The sequence below is a fragment of the Heterodontus francisci genome, chromosome 23, assembly GCF_036365525.1.
Source record: "Heterodontus francisci isolate sHetFra1 chromosome 23, sHetFra1.hap1, whole genome shotgun sequence".
NCBI lineage: Eukaryota > Metazoa > Chordata > Chondrichthyes > Heterodontiformes > Heterodontidae > Heterodontus > Heterodontus francisci.
This window is the reverse complement of record NC_090393.1, coordinates 19155374-19179122: the sequence shown is the minus strand read 5'-3', so window position 1 is coordinate 19179122 and position 23749 is coordinate 19155374. Positions and strand designations below refer to the sequence as shown.

At 43.5% G+C, this 23749-nt stretch overlaps 1 protein-coding gene across 4 annotated transcripts in view; it reads right to left on the bottom strand.

The window, feature by feature from the left end:
* Nucleotides 1-23749, bottom strand: part of mapkapk5 (MAPK activated protein kinase 5) — a 111296-nt gene that overhangs the window by 6974 nt on the left and 80573 nt on the right. The window contains exons 9-13 of one of the 4 annotated variants that reach the window (XM_068054812.1): nt 20130-20317; nt 19692-19812; nt 19129-19259; nt 14957-15072; nt 13010-13114 (exon numbers count right to left, since the gene is read on the bottom strand). In XM_068054812.1, coding sequence (XP_067910913.1) covers nt 13010-13114; nt 14957-15072; nt 19129-19259; nt 19692-19812; nt 20130-20317 — 661 coding nt within the window. The other 3 variants (XR_010977232.1, XM_068054813.1, XM_068054815.1) reach the window with 3 other exon arrangements.

Sequence of the window (23749 nt, the reverse complement as noted above, 5' to 3'; positions counted from 1 at the left end):
GATGTGTTGGAGGGATACTGTCAAATTCCTTTGACACCCCAGGGTAAGAAAGTCAGCTTCTGTTACACCAAACAGGGGTTTCCAGTGTCAAGTGATGCCACATAGGTTATGGGGTACCCGAGAAACTGCTCAGAGAATAGTGAATCCAGTAGTGGTCAGTGCTCCTAGCTGTGCAGTTCACCTGGCCGAGGTGTTATGATCCTGTAGTTTTTTTTTCTTTTCCGGGAAGTATGCTGTGTGCCTTTAAGGCCGTAAAAGGATCAGTACTACTTTAAGAACAAGCAAGGCTCAGGAGTTAGAGAAAGTGCATTCTGGTTGCCGTAGGATGCAACCATACGGAGACAGAACAAACCAGCTTCAAAGAATGCATCCTGGTCACCCAGCAACAGCCATTCAGAGACTAAGGATCAAGATATACAATGTTGCGATTATCTTTTGAACTGTATTTTTGTTGAAACAGACTGTTCTAAGACAGACAGCTGGACCAGCATGAATGGAACCGAGATCTCTGATAATTTAAACTGAAGGAAGGTGAATTTTAGACTGATCACTTTTTCACCCCTGAAAACAATTCTAAAGACAAATTGATTCATTAAAAAGTGTCTGCAAGTTGTTGATTGCTGAATCCATCACTGGAAGAAGAGGAGCACTTCAACTGGAACTAGACTACTGACTGTCCCTACTGTTGAAGAACCTTTTTTTCTCCATCGGACGACTGTGAGGATTTCAAGCAACCTTGGACTGTTCCACACTGGAAGATTCCACTCCAGCAGGAGCATAAATCCGCATAGACACTAATTGTTTGTATTTTAAATGTTGTTTATATCTTAGTAGTGTTTAAGAATTTCATTTTTCTAATTAAACAGTTAATTTGTTGCTCCCACCACAATCAGAATTATATATTTTGATTGGAGGCTTTGTCTTGAGCAGTCGGTCATAACATCAGGGATAGTCAGCATGGATTTGTTAGGGGAAGGTCACGTCATACTAACTTGATTGAGTCTTTTGAGAAAGTAACAAGGAGGATTGATGAGGGTTGTGCAGTGGATGTGGTCTACCTGGGATTTTAGCAACGCATTTGACAAAGTCCTGCATGGCAAACTGGTCAGTAAAATGAAAGCCCATGGGATATAGGGGAATGTGGCAGGTTGGATCCAGAATTGGCTCAGGGATAGGAAACAAAGGGTAGTAGTCAACGGATGTTTTTGCGAATGGAAAGCTGTTTCCAGTGGTGTTCCACAGGGCTCAGTGCTGGGTCCCTTGCTGTTTGTGGTTTATATTAATGATTTGGACTTAAATGTGGAGTACAGAGGAGATTTACAAGAATGTTACCAGGGTTTGAAAGTTGCAGCTATGAGGAAAGATTGGATAGGCTAGGGTTGTTTCCCTAGAACAGAGGAGGCTGAGGGGTGACTTAATTGAGGTGAACAAATTATGAGGGGCCTAGATAGAGTAGACAGAAAGGACCTGTTTCCCCTACCGGAGAGATGAATTACCAGGGGGGACAGATTTAAGGTGATTGGTAGAAGGATTAGAGGTGACAGGAGGAAAAACTTTTTCACCTAGAGGGTGGTGGGTGTCTGGAGTTCACTGCCAGGAACAGTGGTGGATCGGGCAGCTAGTTTATTTGGCCAGCACGGACATGAAGGGCTGAATGACCTCCTTCTGTGCCATAATTTTTCTGTAGTTCTATGGTTCTAAGTATTATCCAATTCCCTTTAAAAGCTACTACTGAATCTGCTTCCATCATCCTTTCAGGTAGTGCATTCCAAATCCCAACTATTCACTGCATAGAAAAGGTTTTCCTCATGTCGCCTCTGGTTCTTTTGCCAATCATCTTAAATCTGTGCCCTTCGGTTATCAACCCTTCAGACATTGGAAATAGTTTCTTCTTATTTACTCTTTCTATACCCTTCATGATTTTAAACACCTTTGTCAAATCTCATCGCCTTCTCTGCCCAGCTTCTCTGGTCTATCCACGTAACTGTAATCCCTCATCTGTGGAATCATTCTAATAAATCTCTTCTATACCCTTTCCGTCTTTCCTAAAATGTGATGCCTAGAATTGGACAGAATCCTCCAGCTGGGGCCAAACTATTGTTTTATATAAGTTTAACATAACTTTTTGGACCTTGTATTCTATGCTTCTCTTAATAAAGTCTAGGATCAAATATGCTTACTTAACTGCTTTCTTAACCTGACCTGCCAGCTTCAAAGATTACGCACAAACACCCCCAAGATTTCTCAGTTATTGCACTCTTTAAAAAATTATACCATTTAGCTTGTGTTATCTCTCTTCCTTCATTCTTCCAAAAAGTATCACCTCACTCTTTCCTGCATTTACTTTCATCTGCCGTGTTTGCCCATTCCACCAACATGTCTATGTCTTCCTGAAGTCCACTTTGTTTGCGATTTACTACTTTCCCAAGTTTCATGTCATCTGCAAATTTCAAAATTGTGCCCTGTATCCCCATGTCCAAGTCATTAATCTACAACAAAAAAAACTCAGTAATCCTAGTACTGAATCCTGGGGAACACTGTTTTCTATCCCTTAGACAATTTTGTATTTATGGTTTTACTGCTCCCTTAATCATTGTCCAAATAATTTTAAAGTTACTGAAGGCAAAAACAGTACTTAAGGACATACAAATGTGCACTGAATTTCCAGCTTTAACAATGAAAAGAATGCAACAAATTTCCTGAATGCAACTGATGACCCTTGACTAAAATAAACAGTACTCAAAAGCAAAACGGGCATAAAATTTTCTTCAAAGTCTCGTCTCTTTTAAAGACACTGATGTACTGGAATATGGCTTCATGGGTCCAGTCACCCACCTGAACCTCACTAAAGTGGACGTGCTTCACTTGTGATGCTCAACAGTGATCATCAGCAGACTGAGGGAGGAAGGCATTACATCTGTGCCCAATCTTGCCCTCAATTTATTTCACTGTGCAGTTCTTGATAACTTTTTCTCCCTTCAGTTCATGGGTATTCAAGCCTATACATGTATGTCAGCTTAGCTCAGTTGGTAGCACACTCTTAACAGAGCCACAAGATTACGGGGTGAAATTAGTCTATGCCGGCAGCATGAAACGGGCAGCCGATTTTTCACTGCTCCAGTTTTAATTTTCCATTGACTTGGAAAACATTGCCAAGATTTTAAATTTCAAACCAAGTAAAAGCGACAGTGAGACCAGGAAACAAGTCTCCAAAAAGAGTCTGAATTATTGTTCTATGAACTTCAGTGGTAAGAAAGATTGGGTGCGATAGAAGATCAGGCTCGATAAAAAAATTGGGCGGCCAATTTGTTACAAGACTGTTTCATGCTGCTGGCTGAGACCAATTTCATCTCCTATGTGTTCAAGCCCCACTCCATGACTTGAGCATGTAATGAAGGCTGATCCTCCAGTGCAGTACTGAAGGCATACTGCATTGTCAGAGATGTTGTCTTTTGAACAAGATTGAGGCACCATCTGCTGATTCCATGGCATTATTTAACATGAGCAAAGATTTCTTTTGATATCCTGGCCAACACTTATCCTGAATCACCACCTTCAAAAGACAGATTCACCTCATTGCTGCTTGTGGATCTGGCTGTCACAAAATGGTCAAATGCTTATCTACAGAATAGTGAACACATTTTAAAGTAAAGTTTCAATGGGGGAGAAGGGCAGTGCCCAATTAGTCCACTCGTGTAAGTTTAAACATTCAACAAAATAAACCTGACAAGAATTTATATAAAATCAGAGAGGTCATTGTCAAAGTTTAGATGAACTAAGAGAACAGTTCCACAAATGGGAATGAGATAAATTGTAATAAAAAAAAGTGTGGCATATGCAACAGGACCTTCTGGCGCACTTCCGCATATCGGACCAGCACTTCAAATACAGAAACCATCTGGATCTTTTTGGGTTGGGTGCAGTTCGCTGAGGGAAAATCACCAGATATTAACCTTAAAAGCAACATTTTCTTTTAAGTGGAATATCTTCTTGACCCATATGGATCCTGTTTGAGGATCTGATTTGACTTTTATGGCTCAGATCAAATTTTATAGAAAAACCCAAAGGGGCCCACTAAATGCATACTAAATGATGATAGTGCAATGAATGGAGTGACTCTAGAAAGTTCTTAGGAAGGAGTTGGATACGGTTTCACAGACATCAGAAGCCTTTCAGTACACCCAAGTGATGATTGCTCATATGAGCCTAGACAGTGAATGCTGGCAGGCTATTTCACCCTGATCCTGTCTTTACCCAAAGGTCACACATACATACTTCCAGCAAGAATTGATCGGTGGCTAGCAATCAGGAGCCGATTAGTCCAGTGGTGTTAAAGATAATTGTGGCAGACCTACCACTGAGCACAACTAAATCCACCTGATTCCTTTTCACTTCACATGGTTCAGTTACCTGCTGCTCTGGAAAGCTCATATTTAATAAGGATCAAGCTCAAAAAGAGTTTTGCCACTACAAATAGAAAGTTGCCATACCCATTAGGAAAAATACCACAGAAATTCTAAAAGCAGTGCAGAAAGCAAAAGAATAGAAATAGATGGAAGCTGTTCATATCTACTACAATGGAATCTTGATATGCTACATTTTGATATATCAGAAAACCCTCATAGGTTGGAGCAATGCTGAGAATAGGTTTTTCCTTTGTTACTGGACCCACCAAATTCAAATATGTAAGTCCAGTGGCAGAGAAATGGTGTGGGCGCCCTGTATTAAGCTAACTGACTGACGAGCTGGATGACAATCCAAGAAAGGAAGTAGAAGACCAGCACTGGAGGTAGAATAGGAGGCTACCACAACATTGACATAAAACTAAGGTTAACGATGCAGATACTGTAGCATACCTATGGAAAATGCAGGCAGCCTGTTACATAGGGGGGCCAGTTCTAAATGTTCAGGAGAATGGGAGTAAGGCAAGAATAAATATGGTCAGGCAAACCCCCACCTGCCAAGACTGAGGCACACATTATTTTGCCACATGAACAGAAACTTAAAATCGCAAGCCCTGAGTGGAAGGACATTTGCATAATACCAGACAATGTTGAAACAATGGGGGCCACAGCAGTTGCTTCCTAATACAGAGAAGTGGTCAGACTAGTTTTAGTCACATGACTATGGCTGTTGCAGTGAATTTGCACTTCCCACAAAGGATTTTTGACGAGACTGTTCCATATAAGGAGCTAGTCACATGACTAGCCTGCTGGGCAACTTGGGAGTTTTTTTTGAATTTGAACTCCCAACAAAAGGGATTTGAGGAGAGGACACCGTGTGCTTCAGGAACTGAAGCAAGAACATCTCCTGCCTGCTCATCTCTCAGGGAACTGAAATCATTGAAGACACGTGAAACTCAAAGAGAGAAAGGTTTGCCACGTTAAAGTTTTAAGATGATTACTGGGCCCCAATGAAACGCAAGACTATAACTTCAATCAAGGACTACAGCGCTCGAGAAACAGTAACAAGATATTGCCTCAAACTGTTATAAATATCGTTTCTTCTGCTCTTTTCAGTCCCTATTTTGCATGTTTATATTGTGTGTGCACGCTAGTATGAATGCGTCGTATATCCGTAGGCATGCACCATATTAAAGTTTGAGTTAAAGTTTTACGGTTTTAATAAATTTCCTCTTTCTGCTTTAAACCAAAGAAAGCCTGTTTGTGCTCAGTTATTTGCCTGGTAATTGGAAACTGTGAACAAGGATTCACAAAAAAAGGATCTCAAAACACAGTGTGTTTAAAAATAAAACCCTGTTGCAGTAAGACCAGGTAAAGACAGAAAAAGACCTCTAGATATTGCTCACCTATTCGTAACAATATCAATATCTATTGATGTTTTTGCTGATCTCCCTGAACTTTGATATATTGAAACTTCACTGTAGCATAACAAAGGAAGTACAACTGCACCCTCCCCCACCCTTGATGCTCAACTTGACAATTCTTATTAAAAAGGATCCACACTTCAATTTTCTCCCTTCCTCTCTAGAAGGCTCTGGCTCACACTAGAGTACGATTTCATAGGCATTAGCATTCCGCCAGTACTCTACCCAAGAGGCCATTCTTCATACAGGAGTCTAGACACCAATGCCAGAGGATTATTTGACCATGGAAAGCATCACAGTCAAGTTCAATCCTGTGCTCACCTTGGCTGATTCTCTTCCCTACCCTGCAAAGCTTACTGATTTTGAAAAGGACTGCAGCAACCCACACTGCTATCTCAGTTGAGATCAGTTAACTTATCACAAGCCAAGGATCGAACCAGAGAGTTTCTCTGTCCGTATGGCACAGTAACTCTGAGCTGCACATTTACCAATTGAGTCAGTGGGGAAGCTCATCCGCAACTTGTCAACTGAAACCTCCAGTTGTCCAGGCTTGCAAAGCGGATTCAGGCTAGCATGAACAAGTAATCCAAATGAGATGTCAATTTCCTTTTCGTACGCAAACTTAAATCCCACAAAGCCTTCTCTTGGCTACTTGCTCAGGCTGAACCAGACCATGCAAAACCTTGGTGTCCTTTTGGACCCAGAGTTGAACCTAAAATCCAACAACCTACCCATCAACAAGATCACTAATTCCATCTCTACAACATTGCTCATGTCTGTCACTTCCTCACCCTCATCTCCACTGAAACCCTTATCCATGCTTCAGTAATGGCTAGACGCAATTTCTACAACGTCACACTTGCCGGCTGCTCACCCTTCAGAAAATTCAACTTTTCAAGTCAGCTGCCCATGTCTTGTACAAAGGCAAAATATAGTGGATGCTAGAAATTGGAATATAAACAGGAAGTGCTTGAAATACTCAGCAGATCTGGCAGTATCTGTAGAGGGAGAAACAGAATTAGTGTTTCAGGTTGGTGTCACTGACCTGAAACATTACCTGTTTCTGTCTCCACAGATGCTGCCAACCTGAATATTTCCAGTACTTCCTGTTTATACTGCCCATATTCTGTCTTGCACTATACCCCGTTCACATTCACCCCTGTCCTCACTGACCTCCACTTGTTTCCTGTCTATCAAAGCATCGATTTTAAAATCCTCATTCTCATCTTCAAATCCCTACAGGGCCTCAACCCATCCCAGCTCTGTAACCTCCTCCATTCCTACATCTGTTTGGTCCTCCAATTCTGGTCTTTTGCATACCCACTTCCCTTCACTTGTCATTTACCACAGAACATTTAGTTTCCTCTGCCTTACTCTCCAGAATTCCATCCCTAAATCCCTCCCTCTCTCACCACTTTTAAAACCTTCTCAAAGTCCATCTTTTCCACTACCTCACCAAACTCTTGCACCTTGGCTTGGATTTTGCTTTTATTCCCATTATCTATTTAATATATTCATTTAATGTAATGTATTTAATGGAAACCCTAAGCAAGATGGCTCCTGGGCTGTAAGCTCCCTAGGAAGCTCCCTTGCTGTTCAGCTCTATCCATGGCCATCTGCTCCCATTCTTAGTGTTTTCTCCCCCAATCTACCCTCTTAAACTGTTTTAAACTCCCCTGGCTCTTTAAATCAGTTCATTTTAGCCCCAACTAAAAGCTAACAGTTAGTTTATGTTACCTGGGTCCACTGCCCTCCCCCAGCCACACCTGATCTTTGTTTTCTCAATGAAATTGATCCGGACGAAACTGAAAAGTACAGCTGGTGATACTTTGATCTCCGATCCTGCTGTCTTCACTGTCCAGAGTGTCTGCGGCCACGGCGTGCGGTGTCCATTGAAGAGAAGAAGGAGCAGCGGGACCCTAGGGAAGCCTTGCGAAAAGGTGCCCCGAACACCCAAAAATCCACGAACAGCTCCTCGGCCGCAACTTCAAAGCGCCCGCGGGAGATGGCTCAGAGAGCATCAGCAGCGCGCTGTTGGCAATGCTGGTACCGGCGCATGATGATGTCGCTCACCTCCCGAAGGACGCGGATGAGCTTTCCAGGCGTCGATGGTGGGAACGGAGGAAATGGCTTATTACCTACACCCGCTTTCCCCCCCTCTCCCTTCCCGGCTCCAATCTCTCAGCTCACCCCCTCACAACCCCGTCCCAGCTCCCCCCTCGGACCATCTTCCCCCTGCATCCCCTTCCCCTGCACCCCCCTTCCCAGCTCCCCCTCGCACCCCCTTCCCTCCACCCCTCCCCCTCGCACCCTCTCCTCCCACCGGCATCATCCTACACCTGTGTAGGGGCCCTAACAACCCCACTGCCTTGTGGGCGTCTCGGGAGAGACCAAGGCTAAGGGAGTAAACCCTAACAGAAAATCCGGAGCGGAACCCCGTAGGTGGTCACGTGTCACCTTTGGCATGTTTCCGGCAGTTCCTGCAGCCATACCGGTGCCAAACGTCGTGCTCTGCACTCATTTGGACCCCACCAGAAAGGCCGAGAGGGGAGTTTTGACGACTGGGCAACTCTCAACCTCCATAAATTCGCCCAGGCATGCGCCATGGAGAGGTCACTCCATAGTTGCCTCACAGCGACTGAAACAACACGGAAGGCAGCAGTTACGCGTTATAAGTCCAGCTAAATTGGCGTAGAAACTGGGCGCCACGGGTTGCCTTTGTCGGTGGGAGAGGTCATCGCACCTCACTGGACAGCTACCGCCCGCCTCAAACCGGGCAGCCCCTTGTCAATAAGGTTCTGTCCTGCCACAGTCTACCTGCTTCAATGGGTGCTTGGAGCTCAGGGTCATTGCCCGAAAGGTGGACTGATACACCGCACCAAACAACACGAAAAAAGGAAAGAAGGTACCAGCCCTTCGCTTTGCAAGCAGGAACGTCAGAACTGTGTGTCCTGGCCTGTCGGAAGACCTTACACAAATCAACGATTCTCGGAAGACCGCCATCATTAACAACGAGCTCAATAGACTCAATGTAGACATTGCAGCACTTCAGGAGACACGCCTCCCCGTGAGTGGATCTCTAGCAGAGCAAGACTACACCATCTTCTGGCAGGGCAGGGATCCTGAAGAACCAAGACAGCATGGAGTGGGCTTCGCCATCAGAAACTCCTTGCTCAGCATGATAGAGCCTCCCTCAAATGGCTCGGAACGCATACTGTCCATCCGACTGCTCACCACCTCTGGTCCAGTACACCTACTCAGCATCTATGCTCAAACACTCTGCTCCCCACCTGAAGCTAAAGATCAGTTCTACGAGGAACTCCATAACATCATTAGCAGCATCCCCAACACTGAACACCTATTCCAGCTGGGGGACTTTAATGCCAGGGTTGGGGCCGACCATGACTCATGGCCCTCCTGCCTTGGGCGCTATGGCGTTGGAAGGATGAATGAGAACAGGCAGAGACTGCTCGAGTTGTGTACCTATCATAACCTCTGCATCACCAACTCGTTCTTTCACACTAAACCCTGTCACCAGGTTTCATGGAGGCACCCAAGATCGCGTCGTCGGCACCATCTAGACCTCATCGTCACAAGGCGAGCCACCATAAACAGTGTTCAAATCAAACGCAGCTTCCACAGTGCGGACTGCGACACCGACCACTTCCTGGTGTGCAGCAAGATTAGACTCAGACCAAAGAAGTTGCATCATTCCAAGCAGAAGGGCCACCCGCGCATCAACACGAGCAGAATTTCTCATCCACAGCTGTTACAAAAATTTCTAAATTCACTTGTAACAGCCCTTCAAAACACTCCCACAGGGGATGCTGAGACCAAGTGGGCCCACACCAGAGACGCCATCTATGAGTCAGCTTTGACCACCTACGGCAAAGTGCGAAGAGAAATGCAGACTGGTTTCAATCTCATAATGAAGAGCTGGAACCTGTCATAGCCGCTAAGCGCATTGCACTGTTGAACTACAAGAAAGCCCCCAGCGAGTTAACATCTGTAGCACTTAAAGCAGCCAGAAGCACTGCACAAAGAACAGCCAGGCGCTGCGCAAATGACTACTGGCAACACCTATGCAGTCATATTCAGCTGGCCTCAGACACCGGAAACATCAGAGGAATGTATGATGGCATTAAGAAAGCTCTTGGGCCAACCATCAAGAAGATCGCCCCCCTCAAATCTAAATCAGGGGACATAATCACTGACCAACGCAAACAAATGGACTGCTGGGTTGAGCACTACCTAGAACTGTACTCCAGGGAGAATGTTGTCACCGAGACCGCCCTCAATGCAGCCCAGCCTCTACCAGTCATGGATGAGCTGGACATACAGCCAACAAAATCAGAACTCAGTGATGCCATTGGTTCTCTAGCCAGCAGAAAAGCCTCTGGGAAGGACAGCATTACCCCTGAAATAATCAAGAGTGCCAAGCCTGCTATACTCTCAGCACTACATGAACTGCTATGCCTGTGCTGGGACAAGACATGCGCGATGCCAATATCATCACCCTCTATAAAAACAAAGGTGACCGCGGTGACTGCAACAACTACTGTGGAATCTCCCTGCTTAGCATAGTGGGGAAAGTCTTTGCTCGAGTCGCTCGAAACAGGCTCCAGAAGCTGGCCGAGCGCGTCTACCCTGAGGCACAGTGTGGCTTTCGTGCAGAGAGATCGACCGTTGACATGTTGTTCTCCCTTCGTCAGCTACAGGAGAAATGCCGTGAACAACAGATGCCCCTTCTACATTGCTTTCATTGATCTCACCAAAGCCTTTGACCTAGTCAGCAGACGTGGTCTCTTCAGACTATTAGAAAAGATTGGATACCCACCAAAGCTACTAAGTATCATCACCTCATTCCACGACAATATGAAAGGCACAATTCAACATGGTGGCTCCTCATCAGACCCCTTTCCTATCCTGAGTGGCGTGAAACAGGACTGTGTTCTCGCACCCACACTTTTTGGGATTTTCTTCTCCCTGCTGCTTTCACATGCGTTCAAGTCCTCGGAAGAAGGAATTTTCCTCCACACAAGATCAGGGGGCAGGTTGTTCAACCTTGCCCGTCTAAGAGCGAAGTCCAAAGTACGGAAAGTCCTCATCAGGGAACTCCTCTTTGCTGACGATGCTGCTTTAACATCTCTCACTGAAGAGTGCCTGCAGAGTCTCATCGACAGGTTTGCGGCTGCCTGCAATGAATTTGGCCTAACCATCAGCCTCAAGAAAACAAACATCATGGGGCAGGACGTCAGAAATGCTCCATCCATCAATATTGGCAACCACGCTCTGGAAATGGTTCAAGAGTTCACCTACCTAGGCTCAACTATCACCAGTAACCTGTCTCTAGATGCAGAAATCAACAAGCGCATGGGAAAGGCTTCCACTGCTATGTCCAGACTGGCCAAGAGAGTGTGGGAAAATGTCGCACTGACACGGAACACAAAAGTCCGAGTGTATCAAGCCTGTGTCTTCAGTAACTTGCTCGATGGCAGCAAGGCCTGGACAACGTACGTCAGCCAAGAGCAACGTCTCAATTCATTCCATCTTCGCTGCCTCCGGAGAATACTTGGCATCAGGTGGCAGGACCGTTTCTCCAACACAGAAGTCCTCGAGGCGGCCAACATCCCCAGCTTATACACACTACTGAGTCAGCGGCGCTTGAGATGGCTTGGCCATGTGAGCCTCATGGAAGATGGCAGGATCCCCAAAGACACATTGTACAGCGAGCTCGCCACTGGTATCAGACCCACCGGCCGTCCATGTCTCCGCTTTAAAGACGTCTGCAAACGCAACATGAAGTCCTGTGACATTGATCACAAGTCATGGGAGTCAGTTGCCAGCGTTCGCCAGAGCTGGCAGGCAGCCATAAAGGCGGGGCTAAAGTGTGGCGAGTCGAAGAGACTTAGCAGTTGGCAGGAAAAAAGACAGAGGCGCAAGGGGAGAGCCAACTGTGTAACAGCCCCGACAAACAAATTTTTCTGCAACACCTGTGGAACAGCCTGTCACTCTAGAATTGGCCTTTATAGCCACTCCAGGCGCTGCTCCACACACCACTGACCATCTCCAGGCGCTTACCCATTGTCTCTCGAGATAAGGAGGCCAAAGAAGATTTAATGTATTCTCTCCCCTCCACTTTGCAAGTACTTGGAAAGTTTTCTGCACTGAAGATACTATGTAAATGCAAGGTATTAGTTGGACATGCATTCTAGTCTATGATTTTCCACAAGTTACTGATCTCAGCTGTGCTGTCATGGAGAGAGGGAGCAGGGATCAATTGCTTCCCTGCAGGAAGGGAGAAGAAAAAAACCAGAAGGAAGAGATTCATCCAACAAGTTGCTCTACTGCACCTCCTTCTAGCTCCCCAAATTGTCACTTATACAGGCAGCCTCATTGTCTTTACCATGGATGGTCCACAGTGACCAAGAATTGGAACACTTTCCCAAGTTGCTAATTAATCCTATGATGCTGTGTTTTACTATCCTAATATTGTAAGATAGTCCTTTTCTGTCATAACATAGGGGCTAGATGGGGAAAAAAATGAGTATAAAACCAATAATTAAAGATTTTTAAAAAAGTGAATGGAGAAATGGACAATTAAATATAAAATATGTTAGCCAGTGTGTTGGAGAGCACATCTAAAGGGTCTAATACATTAATCGGATCAAGTTGCTTGGGACTCTTTCCTGTAGCTGGATGCTTTTGGGTCCTTCTAAGTGTGTTACTCCATTAAAACCCATTCCCTCCTGTTGCATATTCCAGTTAAGATGATATACTGCTACCACTTTTAAGTTAAAATGTTTACTTTCATAATACATATTGCAGGATGCACTTTGAAAATCGTAAAACTGACAGGAGTCTTGGGCCTTTTATCGCAACGAAACAACCACTCAACCCCCCTCCACTCCACACACAGACACATAAGTTAAGATACTCTACCGCAGAATACAGTGGATACAAACATTAAAAGACACAATTTTGACCACAGCAACTGGAAACAGCCTGGAGATGTAGTGGGTAAATTCCCTGCCATCCAGGAAACTGGCAGAATGATAGTGACATACTGAAGAGTGAAGATTCCCCTCCCTCCTCAACCCCTCTTGGAAAAGACCCAGGGCAGATTTTTGCGCAGGCTTGTTAAAAATCTATTTGCACGGCATCCAGAAGCTGTTCTCTCACCATTCCAGCTGAGGCTCTGCAGCATGTCACGCAGAAATTTACAGTCTTTGTTGTACTTCCAAGCCTCCTGCATCACCTCGTTCAACTTCTCATCTTCATTCTCTCCTACCAAAACAAGGAATTTCAACATGGAACCTCTGCACATTACAATATCACATAGTAATTTCTCTTCAATCCTCATTCTGCCCCAAGTTAATTGTTCTTCTCAGCTGGGTGTCGGCATGATGTAAACTTCTGCCGGATTAATTCTCAAAGCTGCTGTCACCACCAGCTCCAGACTTGTGGGTCTCATACAGCCAATGACAAACCAAAATTGTTTAAACAGAAAGGAAAAACTTTTCCTTAATGTTGATAGGTAAATTGGCCATTGCAAATTGCCCCTAGTATAGGTAGGTGGTAGGAGAATAGTGGGGATGTGGTAGAGAATATGGGGTTAGTGTAGGGTTAGTATAAATGGGTGGTTGTTGGTCGGCACAGACTCGGTGGGCCGAAGGGCCTGTTTCAGTGCTGTATCTCTAAATAAAATAAAATAAATAAATAAACTCGTGGCTGACCTCAGCCAATCTGACAAGTTTACCATTAGCTGCATGAGACCCCTGTGCTGGGAATCATCAGCACTAGCAAAGGTCTCATGCAATATAAAAGCTGCTTCAATGTACTGGTGGAGGCAGATGAGTACCAAGTTTTCTGGGAAGAAACAGACTTCACACTGCACCGCCTAGCTAATGGCAGGGCATTGGGAGTGTGGAGTATGCTGAATTCCTAGATGCCACTATAGATTGGTGGTAAGCAAGGGACAAACAATAAGTTAGTGCCAAGAACTGCCAACTTGCCTTCAAGCTATCTTCACACAATACTGACCACCATGAGAAGACACAAAGCTTTTAAATATCCTGGAAGCATTACCTGGGCTACCCATCTCCAAGAAGCAATAGAGGAAGCACTTCATCTGGCTGTCACAACCTCCATTTGCAGCAGGCGGAGGGAAAGACAACTCAAAATTGTCCACCACACATCCCTCATTCCATAGATTTCACCCAATGTGGTCTGATTAAGCGCTTGCAGGATTGAGGCCATAAAAAGCACACTTCAGCACATGCTCTGGTCCTACTCCTACCTCCAGCCCTATTAGGCAGGGATTCTGGAAGCCATCAAAGTCATGATCGGCCTTACCAGATGCAAAAGATCCCATAGACCTTTTTTGAATAAAAGCAGGGAGATCTCCAGTATCCTGGCCAACATTCAACCCTCACTTAAAACCACCAAACAGATTAAGTAATTGTTCATCTCACTGCCATTTGTGGGACCTTGCGGTATTCAAACTGGTTGCAGCTGTTGCCTATAAAAACGATAGACAGCACTTCATTATCTGTGAAGCTCTTTGGAATGTTCTAAGAACAGGAAAGGTGCCATACAAATAGAAATCTTTATTTCTTACTATCCTGCTACATCTGACCCCCAGACATACTCAGCTTACTGCCTACAGAGCAAGGAATTCCCAGCACACTCAGACCTGCCCAGCTTTTGCTCCAAGTACCAAGAGAGCACTTCTCCCATCTCTAGTTTTGGTACTTGTCTATAGAATGGGAAGGATAGTGCTAGTCAAATTGCACTGTGCTTTTGGGGTGGGTCCAGGTTGGAAGGGGGAAGAAAAGAGAAAGAGTGCTTGGTCTTTACTCAATGTAGCTGCAATCGTGAGCTCAGCATTTGGACGGAAAAGTGCTGGCATCAACCCATACTCCAATATGCAATAATGTAGTTTAGTAGTTCTCCAAAGCACCCAGCCAAGATGTCACCTACCGATAACCAGAACAACTTGGCAGATTTAAGGTACATCATATTCTTATACATAAACATTCTTCCATGGTTTATTATTTTTAATTCCTTACATTGGAATAATGGATTCTATTTCTCCAAATTGCCCCAAGTCTACATTAGCTGCCTTACCAGCCTGTGGTAGAATACACTGCGCGATAACATCCCGCAGTTTCTCCACAGCGACGTTGGCATCCTCTGCATCATTCTCTGGATCATGAATATAGACACCGCCCTTGGGTCTCGTGCTGTAACGAAATGACAATCTATTATTGGTGGGGGGAAGCTCCTGTATGAACAGGCGCAATTAGCCAGCCAAATCTGAGACACATTTAGTGGGCTAAGACATTAAACAGGCTTATTTTCTTAAAACAAAAAAACAAAAAAGGAAGAAAAGGTAGAAAGAATTAATAAAAATGAAAAGCAATAAAAAAAACACGAGAAGAGCGACGGGAAAACTGACATTACCCATCTCGCCCCCACTACAAGTGTGCCATCTATCAGGCGATCGCGCTGTGGCACTGGTGATGGTCATTGGAGAAGTCCGACGTCTGGATTGCCTGCCTCACCTGCTGGCTGAAGGAGGCTATCTGGAGGCAAACAGCCATATGAGAAAAACAACAATGGGGAACATTTAGGGAAATGTAATTTTTTAAATCTTCTTAAAGGGGAACAGTCTTCACTTGAATCATTGTATAATCCTAAATGTGATAAAAAGGACATCCCTCCTCTTGATAAGAATTCATTTCATAATCTGCTGTTCAAATATTCCTCTTCGCAGGTGTAACAACAGCTGAATCTTCATTAGACCCCATGCATTGGTCAACACATTTGTAGCGAACATTCTAAGCTCATGTTGTTTAACCCAGCAGCAGTCCAACAAGGACTTCCTTGATGAGTTCTACAGCTCCAAAACTCACTTGTCATATAAGGTTTTTCAAAGAAAGCCAGAACTCCAGCTCTCAGATTATTTCTGGCTCTACACTCTATTGATAGCATTTTTTCTGTGCACTTACTAGCATCTCAGTCTTGCCTGGATCTTATTTTATGCTTTAAAACCGCTAGTCAGATGGAGAACCAGGATTGTCGTTTTGTGCGGCCTCTCCTGTGCTGTGACATCATGAAGTTCCATGTCAATAACTGAAATGACGGCACTATCTAGGAATTCAACAAGCCTAGAGTGAATTTTACTCTTCCATTCAGATCACTGCTGAAAATGCCAATAAGTTACGATAAACAAATTTTAAAACCATGAAACTGAGCAAAGAGAGGAGGAGCAAGAAACCACGTGCACCATTCTTTATAACGCTTAGGACTGCATGTCAATTCAAATGAACACAGTTTCCCTTTAAGGAGGATTCAACTGTTGCAGTATTGGTGAAAAATTTGACCACATGGATTGTAACAAGTTTTAGAAAGAGTCCGCTTGGAATGAAGTCCATTTCAAATCAATCCCTGCTATAACCAAAGCTTTGACAGCTCGCCGATGACTTGCCGGGTAAATGCTGTAAACAGTGATGTACTGAGCCATACAGACCAGGAAGCTCTCAAGTTCATCCCTGGTCTGTTTTGAGTTAGCTCCTGGCCTGGGGCAGGCGCTAATGGCTTCAGTCCAGAGAGGGAAACAAAAGTATCAGCCAGGGTTTCCACTAGTGCTTTTAAGTGTGCATTGTTTGAAGGAGAAAGGAATGGGCATGGCTGTGATCCTTCCTCCTGCCCCCATGGTCAAACTGACTGCCGACATTGCTGTCCAGCCTCTCACATGAAGAATAGACACTTGGAATAGGTACCACGGGGCAACCACTGCCCATGGAACCATACCCCAACATGATTCTGAGCCTTTAGGACAGGTAGGATTAAAAAATGCCCAAACATCCCAAAAGGCTTTTAAGTTTGTGGCTACCAGCTTTCAATGTAGTGAAACACCCAACATTTGAATGTGGAAATTAACAGTTAATCAGAAGAGTGAGTTATCGTAGCAACATATCAAACAACAATTTTTTCTTTAAAACACCACAGGTTATTATACAGTCTGTATTTTCAATTTTTGCAAAAAACAGTAACACAAGCTTTCATTTCTTCCTGATTGGTGCATGATGAAATCTTTACTATATGTACTAAATATATGGTGTTTGCAGATTTTTAAACTTAATTGGCTCCACTTGCTTTAAACATTTCATCGGCATAACTTGGATATAGTCAATATCTTTGTGTTGCAAGTCATGCAGACTGATCAGCCAGAAAGTACTGACTCCTGCTCCCTCTTGCTTTCTACCTTCCTATTAAATTTCTTATCTAGATTTCCTAGCCTTCACGACTTAAATAATACCCTTTGTTCCTTTGTCAATTGCTATAAATCTTCTATATATTGAATGGAATCAAAAATTTTGTGACTGTTGCAGGTTTGTAAGTGGCAATCAGAGACTGCTTTATTCTTGCAGTTTGTCATCTAAACACCTTGGTTTGTAATATTACCTTGGATTTATATAGTGCCGATAAACTTAGAAAAAAATCATCCAAGGCACTTACGGGCTTATAATGTTATCCTCTATACACTTAGCATAGCACAGTATCAAAGGTTTGTGCTTTAAGCTCCTAGGCAGTCTAGTGGCACGGTGAAAAAATCATAGCCGATTTAAAAATTCAATTCATAGATACTTTGCAGAACATCACTAACAACTCAACATCAATAAGCAAATTTTCCAACAAAAGAACAAATTACTACTGTAAATTCAAATTAATTTAGGCTTTGTTTTCAATTTTGTTCCTTTCTTTCTGAAATACATGCTAGGTTATGGTTCCAAGGGCTCATTCTTCATGAGCAAGCCTAGAAGGCGTCAGCAAACTATTTGACCATAAAGGGCATCACAGCCAAGCCCAATCCTAACCCTACCTGCCATCCAAAATTGTATACTATCCAGCAGGTACAACTTGATAGTGACCAGGAGCAGGAACGTTGGTTGATTTACATCTTCCTATCCAAGGGTTGCTGAGGCTAATTGTAATACCCCAACTGCTGCCCTGTGAGATCAATTAATTTAGCACAGACACAATCAAATCTGTGAACTCCTGGTCTGTATAGCTTAGTGTTATATTTTGCAGTGCATCGGAGGAGCTCAAATGTATCATGTGATTGCATAAATAAAATATATTTTAGTGGACTCCAGATATAAACACACATGCAATCTTGATCCCAGCAAAGAATGTGAGCAAACCAAACTACCTCTTACTCATTCCCCATTCTGTACAATTCCTGAAACAAACATGAAATATTTCCAAAATTGGAAAGGTCTGGAAAGATAATGCACTGGTAATTTCATCTTCATATTTTTCAAGTCTGATTACTTTTAGCAGAGAAAGATTTCACTAAATGGCTTCCGATTAGGACTGGCTAATGGCTACTCTCAAGATTTACAAAATAGTTCTCTCATGTGTATTCTACAGAACTTCAAGCAAAATATTTATTTGTAAACTAATTCTGTCAATAGGGCTAGACTACAAACTGGGAAAAAAGCTATGCTGGGTGGGGAAAAGGATGAACAGTTTGGTTGGCAAGGGGAAGAAATACAGCAACTGTCTAGGCACACCGTGATCAAGCTATTTAATCAAGTCGCAGCAGAAAGGAACAAGTAAAGTAGGAGTGTACCCACAATTTCTCCTCTCTTAAAGATAAGGATTTTTGCTGTGGTACAGTTTAACAAGCGTTGCCGTATGCTTCACGTGCAAGAGTGCAGACATGAGTGCTGGCAGGGTATCGAATGTGAAAGACAATTTAGCCGTCAGATCCTGTCTCAACCAAACTCCGCATGTCTTGTCCAGACCCGATTTTGATACATGCAGATTTTTCAGTGGGGCCGCTGGATAGCATCCAAACCAGGAACCACAGCTGATTTGCTCCCCTCAGCGCCCACTTCAAGGTAGTGAGGCAAACTGTGGTATCCCAACTGCTACCCTGGTTGAAATCAATTAGCACAGGGGATTAAGATAATAACTGGGGCCTTCCTGGTCTTTGTATGCTGCTCTTAGCCTCTAACAATCAGGAGAGCTCAAACTGGAGTTACTGATAATTTTATCCCAACTTATTTGCTCCTCTGTGCTTAATTTTGTTGTAAAATTTTAGAACCTTTGACACAGTAAAGGACAGATGATATCCTTCATTGTCGAACTCTGCAAATAGAAGTAATACAGTAGCCGCACAGCGCTCATCATTTCGCCAAACGCAAATTCCACTAGAGACTGAGCAATATTTTACATCAATGTACATGTCTGAGCTGAATACATTACATTCAGTAAAATACACTTACCCAAGTAGTTTCCTCTTGCGAAGAATTGGGTTATTAACAGTGTTTAGAGGTTTAAGGCTCACTTTCAGATCCTGAATTCTCATACTGGCCAGCTGCTCTGCATGGGCCTGCTGGATCCCAGCAACCATTGCCTGTGATATATAGTTTCACCATCAGTACAAGCTGTGTTACAAGACAACAAATCACCAGCAAATGGACTATCCCACCCTGCAAACACATATACAGCAGTAATCATGGTGGCAACCACGGAGAGCTTCTGTTAAGTAGGGCTAAAGGATCGGAGACACCAGATGAAGCTCAGTCTATACTTCAACAAGGGATAACAAATATCTATGAATGAACTTCACAAACACACAAGAAAAGTCTGAAAATTCTCAATCTAAAGCATCATCTCCAAGGATTTAATCAATGCTTTAAAAAATAGTAAAAAAGTAGGAAAAATACTAACCCTTGCACAGAACATCACAAGGAAAGTAATGTTATAAACAGATGAAGTCACTGTAATTACATAATAAAGTGCTGGCCACTTGTGACTGAGTCATCAATAGTTACAGAGGATTCACCTTATCCATCATCATTTGGGAAGATGGGAGAATATTATCTAAAGCCTCTGTGGAGTTCAGCCAGGGATGATCCAGCACCCCTTCAATATTCAGTCGCTCCTCTGGCTTTACCTTCAGCAATCTGTGGAAGAGAACAATATACTCTGAATCTGGAGTTTGGAAAAGAAAGAGGTTCACATACTATTTATATGTGTTAATAGAGAAGAAAACTTCTACAATTAAGTTGTTATTTATAACTAGAAAACAACTGAACACCAAGTGGCACCCACTTATACTGTATAGTTATTCACCCGATAAAATGGTTTGCTGAATGTAAGGTCCACCAATATCTTGTGTTGATGACCAGTTGTTACAAATCTTATGAATTTTTTTACAATGTCCCTAGCACTACCTCAGACTAGTCCTAATACACAACAGCAACCCAGCTACTCAACTCACTTTCTCACAATGTCCTTTGCCATCTCGGAAATCTGACTCCACTCTTCCTCTGGGAATTCAAAACTTCCTGTCATGATCTTTTTTCGCATGTCCTTCGGGATAGTCCGGCTGTGGTGTTTGGAATAAAACGGTGGATATCCACATAGCATCACGTAAATAATTACACCCAGCGACCACAGGTCACAGCTCTGGGATAATAAACAACAAAAAATTTTAAAAGAGTAATGTTTTTATATATAAATAGATTATTTTCATAAAATAGAAATGGGATGATATCTTGGGATTTACTTTATCAATTTGTCATCACCATCATTGCCACCTCCACCCCCACACTACTTGTGGAGAAGATAGATAGCCTGCTCCCAGGCCTCAATCAATGTTACACTAAATTAGGCGCTGGCTGGAATATGAAGAATGTGGTCTAGAGACATTTTCACTACTTCGCCCTAGAAAAAATCCCTTGTCTTCATTCAGCGCCACCTCCAGACACTTTTGAATGAGATCAGAACTCTAAGCTGAAGGGGATTACGGAAGCAACTCCACCATCTTTGGTATTCATGCTGTGTCACTAGACCACTCTTGGAATGTCACCGGCACATGTTAGATATATAGTTGATATGAGCGTTACATATTACAAATTAGGCTGCAGTACGGCTCTTTATTGGGAGTGTGTAAAAACAATGGGGCTTCAACGATTTGAATGTTTGCTACACCAAAGCCTCTGAAATTGGAGGGGGAAGAGACAGAATATGGGGTGAAAGAAATATAGAGAACATAAAGCTCAAGAGCCACAAGCAGCTTATGTCTAACTTCGAATCCAATTAGAACAGGATTCAAAACTTTGCTATGGCTCATAACCACTCTGCAGAGTGGTGCAATAAAGCACCACTTGAATTCTTAGAGACCAGAAACCAATAAAAAATAAACTTTTTCTTTTATGTAGCTGTCTTTCACAACATCAGACATCCCAAAGTACTTTACAGCTAATGAAGTACTTTTGAAGTGTAGTCATTGTTTTCTTTCTTTTTGGGCCTCCTTATCTCGAGAGACAATGGATACGCGCCTGGAGGTGGTCAGTGGTTTGTGAAGCAGCGCCTGGAGTGGCTATAAAGGCCAATTCTGGAGTGACAGGCTCTTCCACAGGTGCTGCAGAGAAATTTGTTTGTTGGGGCTGTTGCACAGTTGGCTCTCCCCTTGCGCCTCTGTCTTTTTTCCTGCCAACTACTAAGTCTCTTCGACTCGCCACAATTTAGCCCTGTCTTTATGGCTGCCCGCCAGCTCTGGCGAATGCTGGCAACTGACTCCCACGACTTGTGATCAATGTCACACGATTTCATGTCGCGTTTGCAGACGTCTTTATAACGGAGACATGGACGGCCGGTGGGTCTGATACCAGTGGCGAGCTCGCTGTACAATGTGTCTTTGGGGATCCTGCCATCTTCCATGCGGCTCACATGGCCAAGCCATCTCAAGCGCCGCTGACTCAGTAGTGTGTATAAGCTACTGAGTCAGCGGCGCTTGAGATGGCTTGGCCATGTGAGCCGCATGGAAGATGGCAGGATCCCCAAAGACACATTGTACAGCGAAGAATGCCTGCAGAGTCTCATCGACAGGTTTGCGTCTGCCTGCAATGAATTTGGCCTAACCATCAGCCTCAAGAAAACGAACATCATGGGGCAGGATGTCAGAAATGCTCCATCCATCAATATTGGCGACCACGCTCTGGAAGTGGTTCAAGAGTTCACCTACCTAGGCTCAACTATCACCAGTAACCTGTCTCTAGATGCAGAAATCAACAAGTGCATGGGTAAGGCTTCCACTGCTATGTTCAGACTGGCCAAGAGAATGTGGGAAAATGGCGCACTGACACGGAACACAAAAGTCCGAGTGTATCAGGCCTGTGTCCTCAGTACCTTGCTCTACGGCAGCGAGGCCTGGACAACGTATGCCAGCCAAGAGCGACGTCTCAATTCATTCCATCTTCGCTGCCTTCGGAGAATACTTGGCATCAGGTGGCAGGACTATATCTCCAACACAGAAGTCCTTGAAGCGGCCAACATCCCCAGCTTATACACACTACTGAGTCATTGTTGTAATGCAGGGAATGCAGCAACCAATTTACTGCACAGCACAGATTTTTTTTTAAGTGATTATTTTGGTTTAGGGATAAACATTGGCCAGGACGCTGGTGGGTGGGTGGGTGGGTGAGGCGGGGGATGTGGAGGGGCAGAGGAACTCCCCTGCTGCTCTTCCAATAGTGCCATGGGATCTTCTACATCCACCTGAGGGGGCCTCGATTTAATGTCTTATCCGAAACCTCTGACAGTGCAGCACTTCTGCAGTATTGCACTGGAGTGTCACCCTGGATGTTGTGCTCAAGTCTTGGAGTGGGACTTGAACCCAAATGTTCTGACTGAGAGGTGCACGCTACTCACTGAACAAGGGAACTACAGTTTCTCAAATTTAGCATATTATAATGGCAGATTCCTGCAAAAATTAAATCCTAAAACTGCCAAGCCAGCTCTATATTCAGTTTAAAAATATACGTAATAGACAAAAGGAGGGTCACCACCTCGCACAAACTGGAATACAAAATAAATGCATTACTACTTTAACCCAGGTACTTCAGCAATTGTGTCCACTTAATTGTGCACATCAATTGGGGACCTTTGCATCACTGGAATCAATAACTTTTTCAAGTCAACTTTCACCAACATCATTGGCACTTGCTGTTTAAAAGAAAATAAAATGAAAAGAAAGTTGAGAGAAACGTAAATAATAGCTCACCCAATTACCATTCCAACAATGTGCCTCCCATTATAGCAAGGTAGTCACCCTCCTATCAACACAGCACATTGCTCATTATAAGAGATTACCACTATCCAACTAATACCGCACATTATAGTTAGTTAAAGTCAATTGGAGGAAAGGAGGGTAGGAAAATAATATTTCCCAGTACGGAGAATGACACAATGATTTATTTTAAAACTAGTTTTGTAAAAGAACATTTTATGTTTAGAGATTGGGAAGAAACTCCCAGTTGACCTCAGCGATGTCACTGTTAACTACATTTTTTTTATTCTTTCATGGGATATGCTAATTGCAAAATGCTATGTTTCTATATGACCCAAAAAAATTTACTTTGTATGTTAAGAGGCCAGACTTTTATTTTACTCTATGGATGACAGCATTGTAGTGAGGGTTTAGTAACATTCTTTTGGTTTATTTGCCTTTAAATAGATCTCCGATTTGGTTCATTTTTTTTAAAATTCCAGATTGTGATGTTTTATACATTCATAAAGAGCATCACATATAAAATATCAGTCTTGGTCATTAACATATACCTAGAAAAGCATGGGTCCTAACTCTGACCCTGGGGAACTCCACAATATATGTTCCTCCAGTCCGAAAAAACAACTGTTCACTACTACTCTTGGTTTCCTATCACTCAGTCAATTTCGCATCCATGCTGCTACTGTCCTTTTTATTCCATGAGCTCCAATTTTTAAATTAAAAAAATTAAGTTTTTAAAAAATGCCCATAACTCTTTAGGACCACTCACCAGTCAATAGCAAGAGACCAGGCAACCTACCACCAGGATCTTTCTACAGACAGTGCAA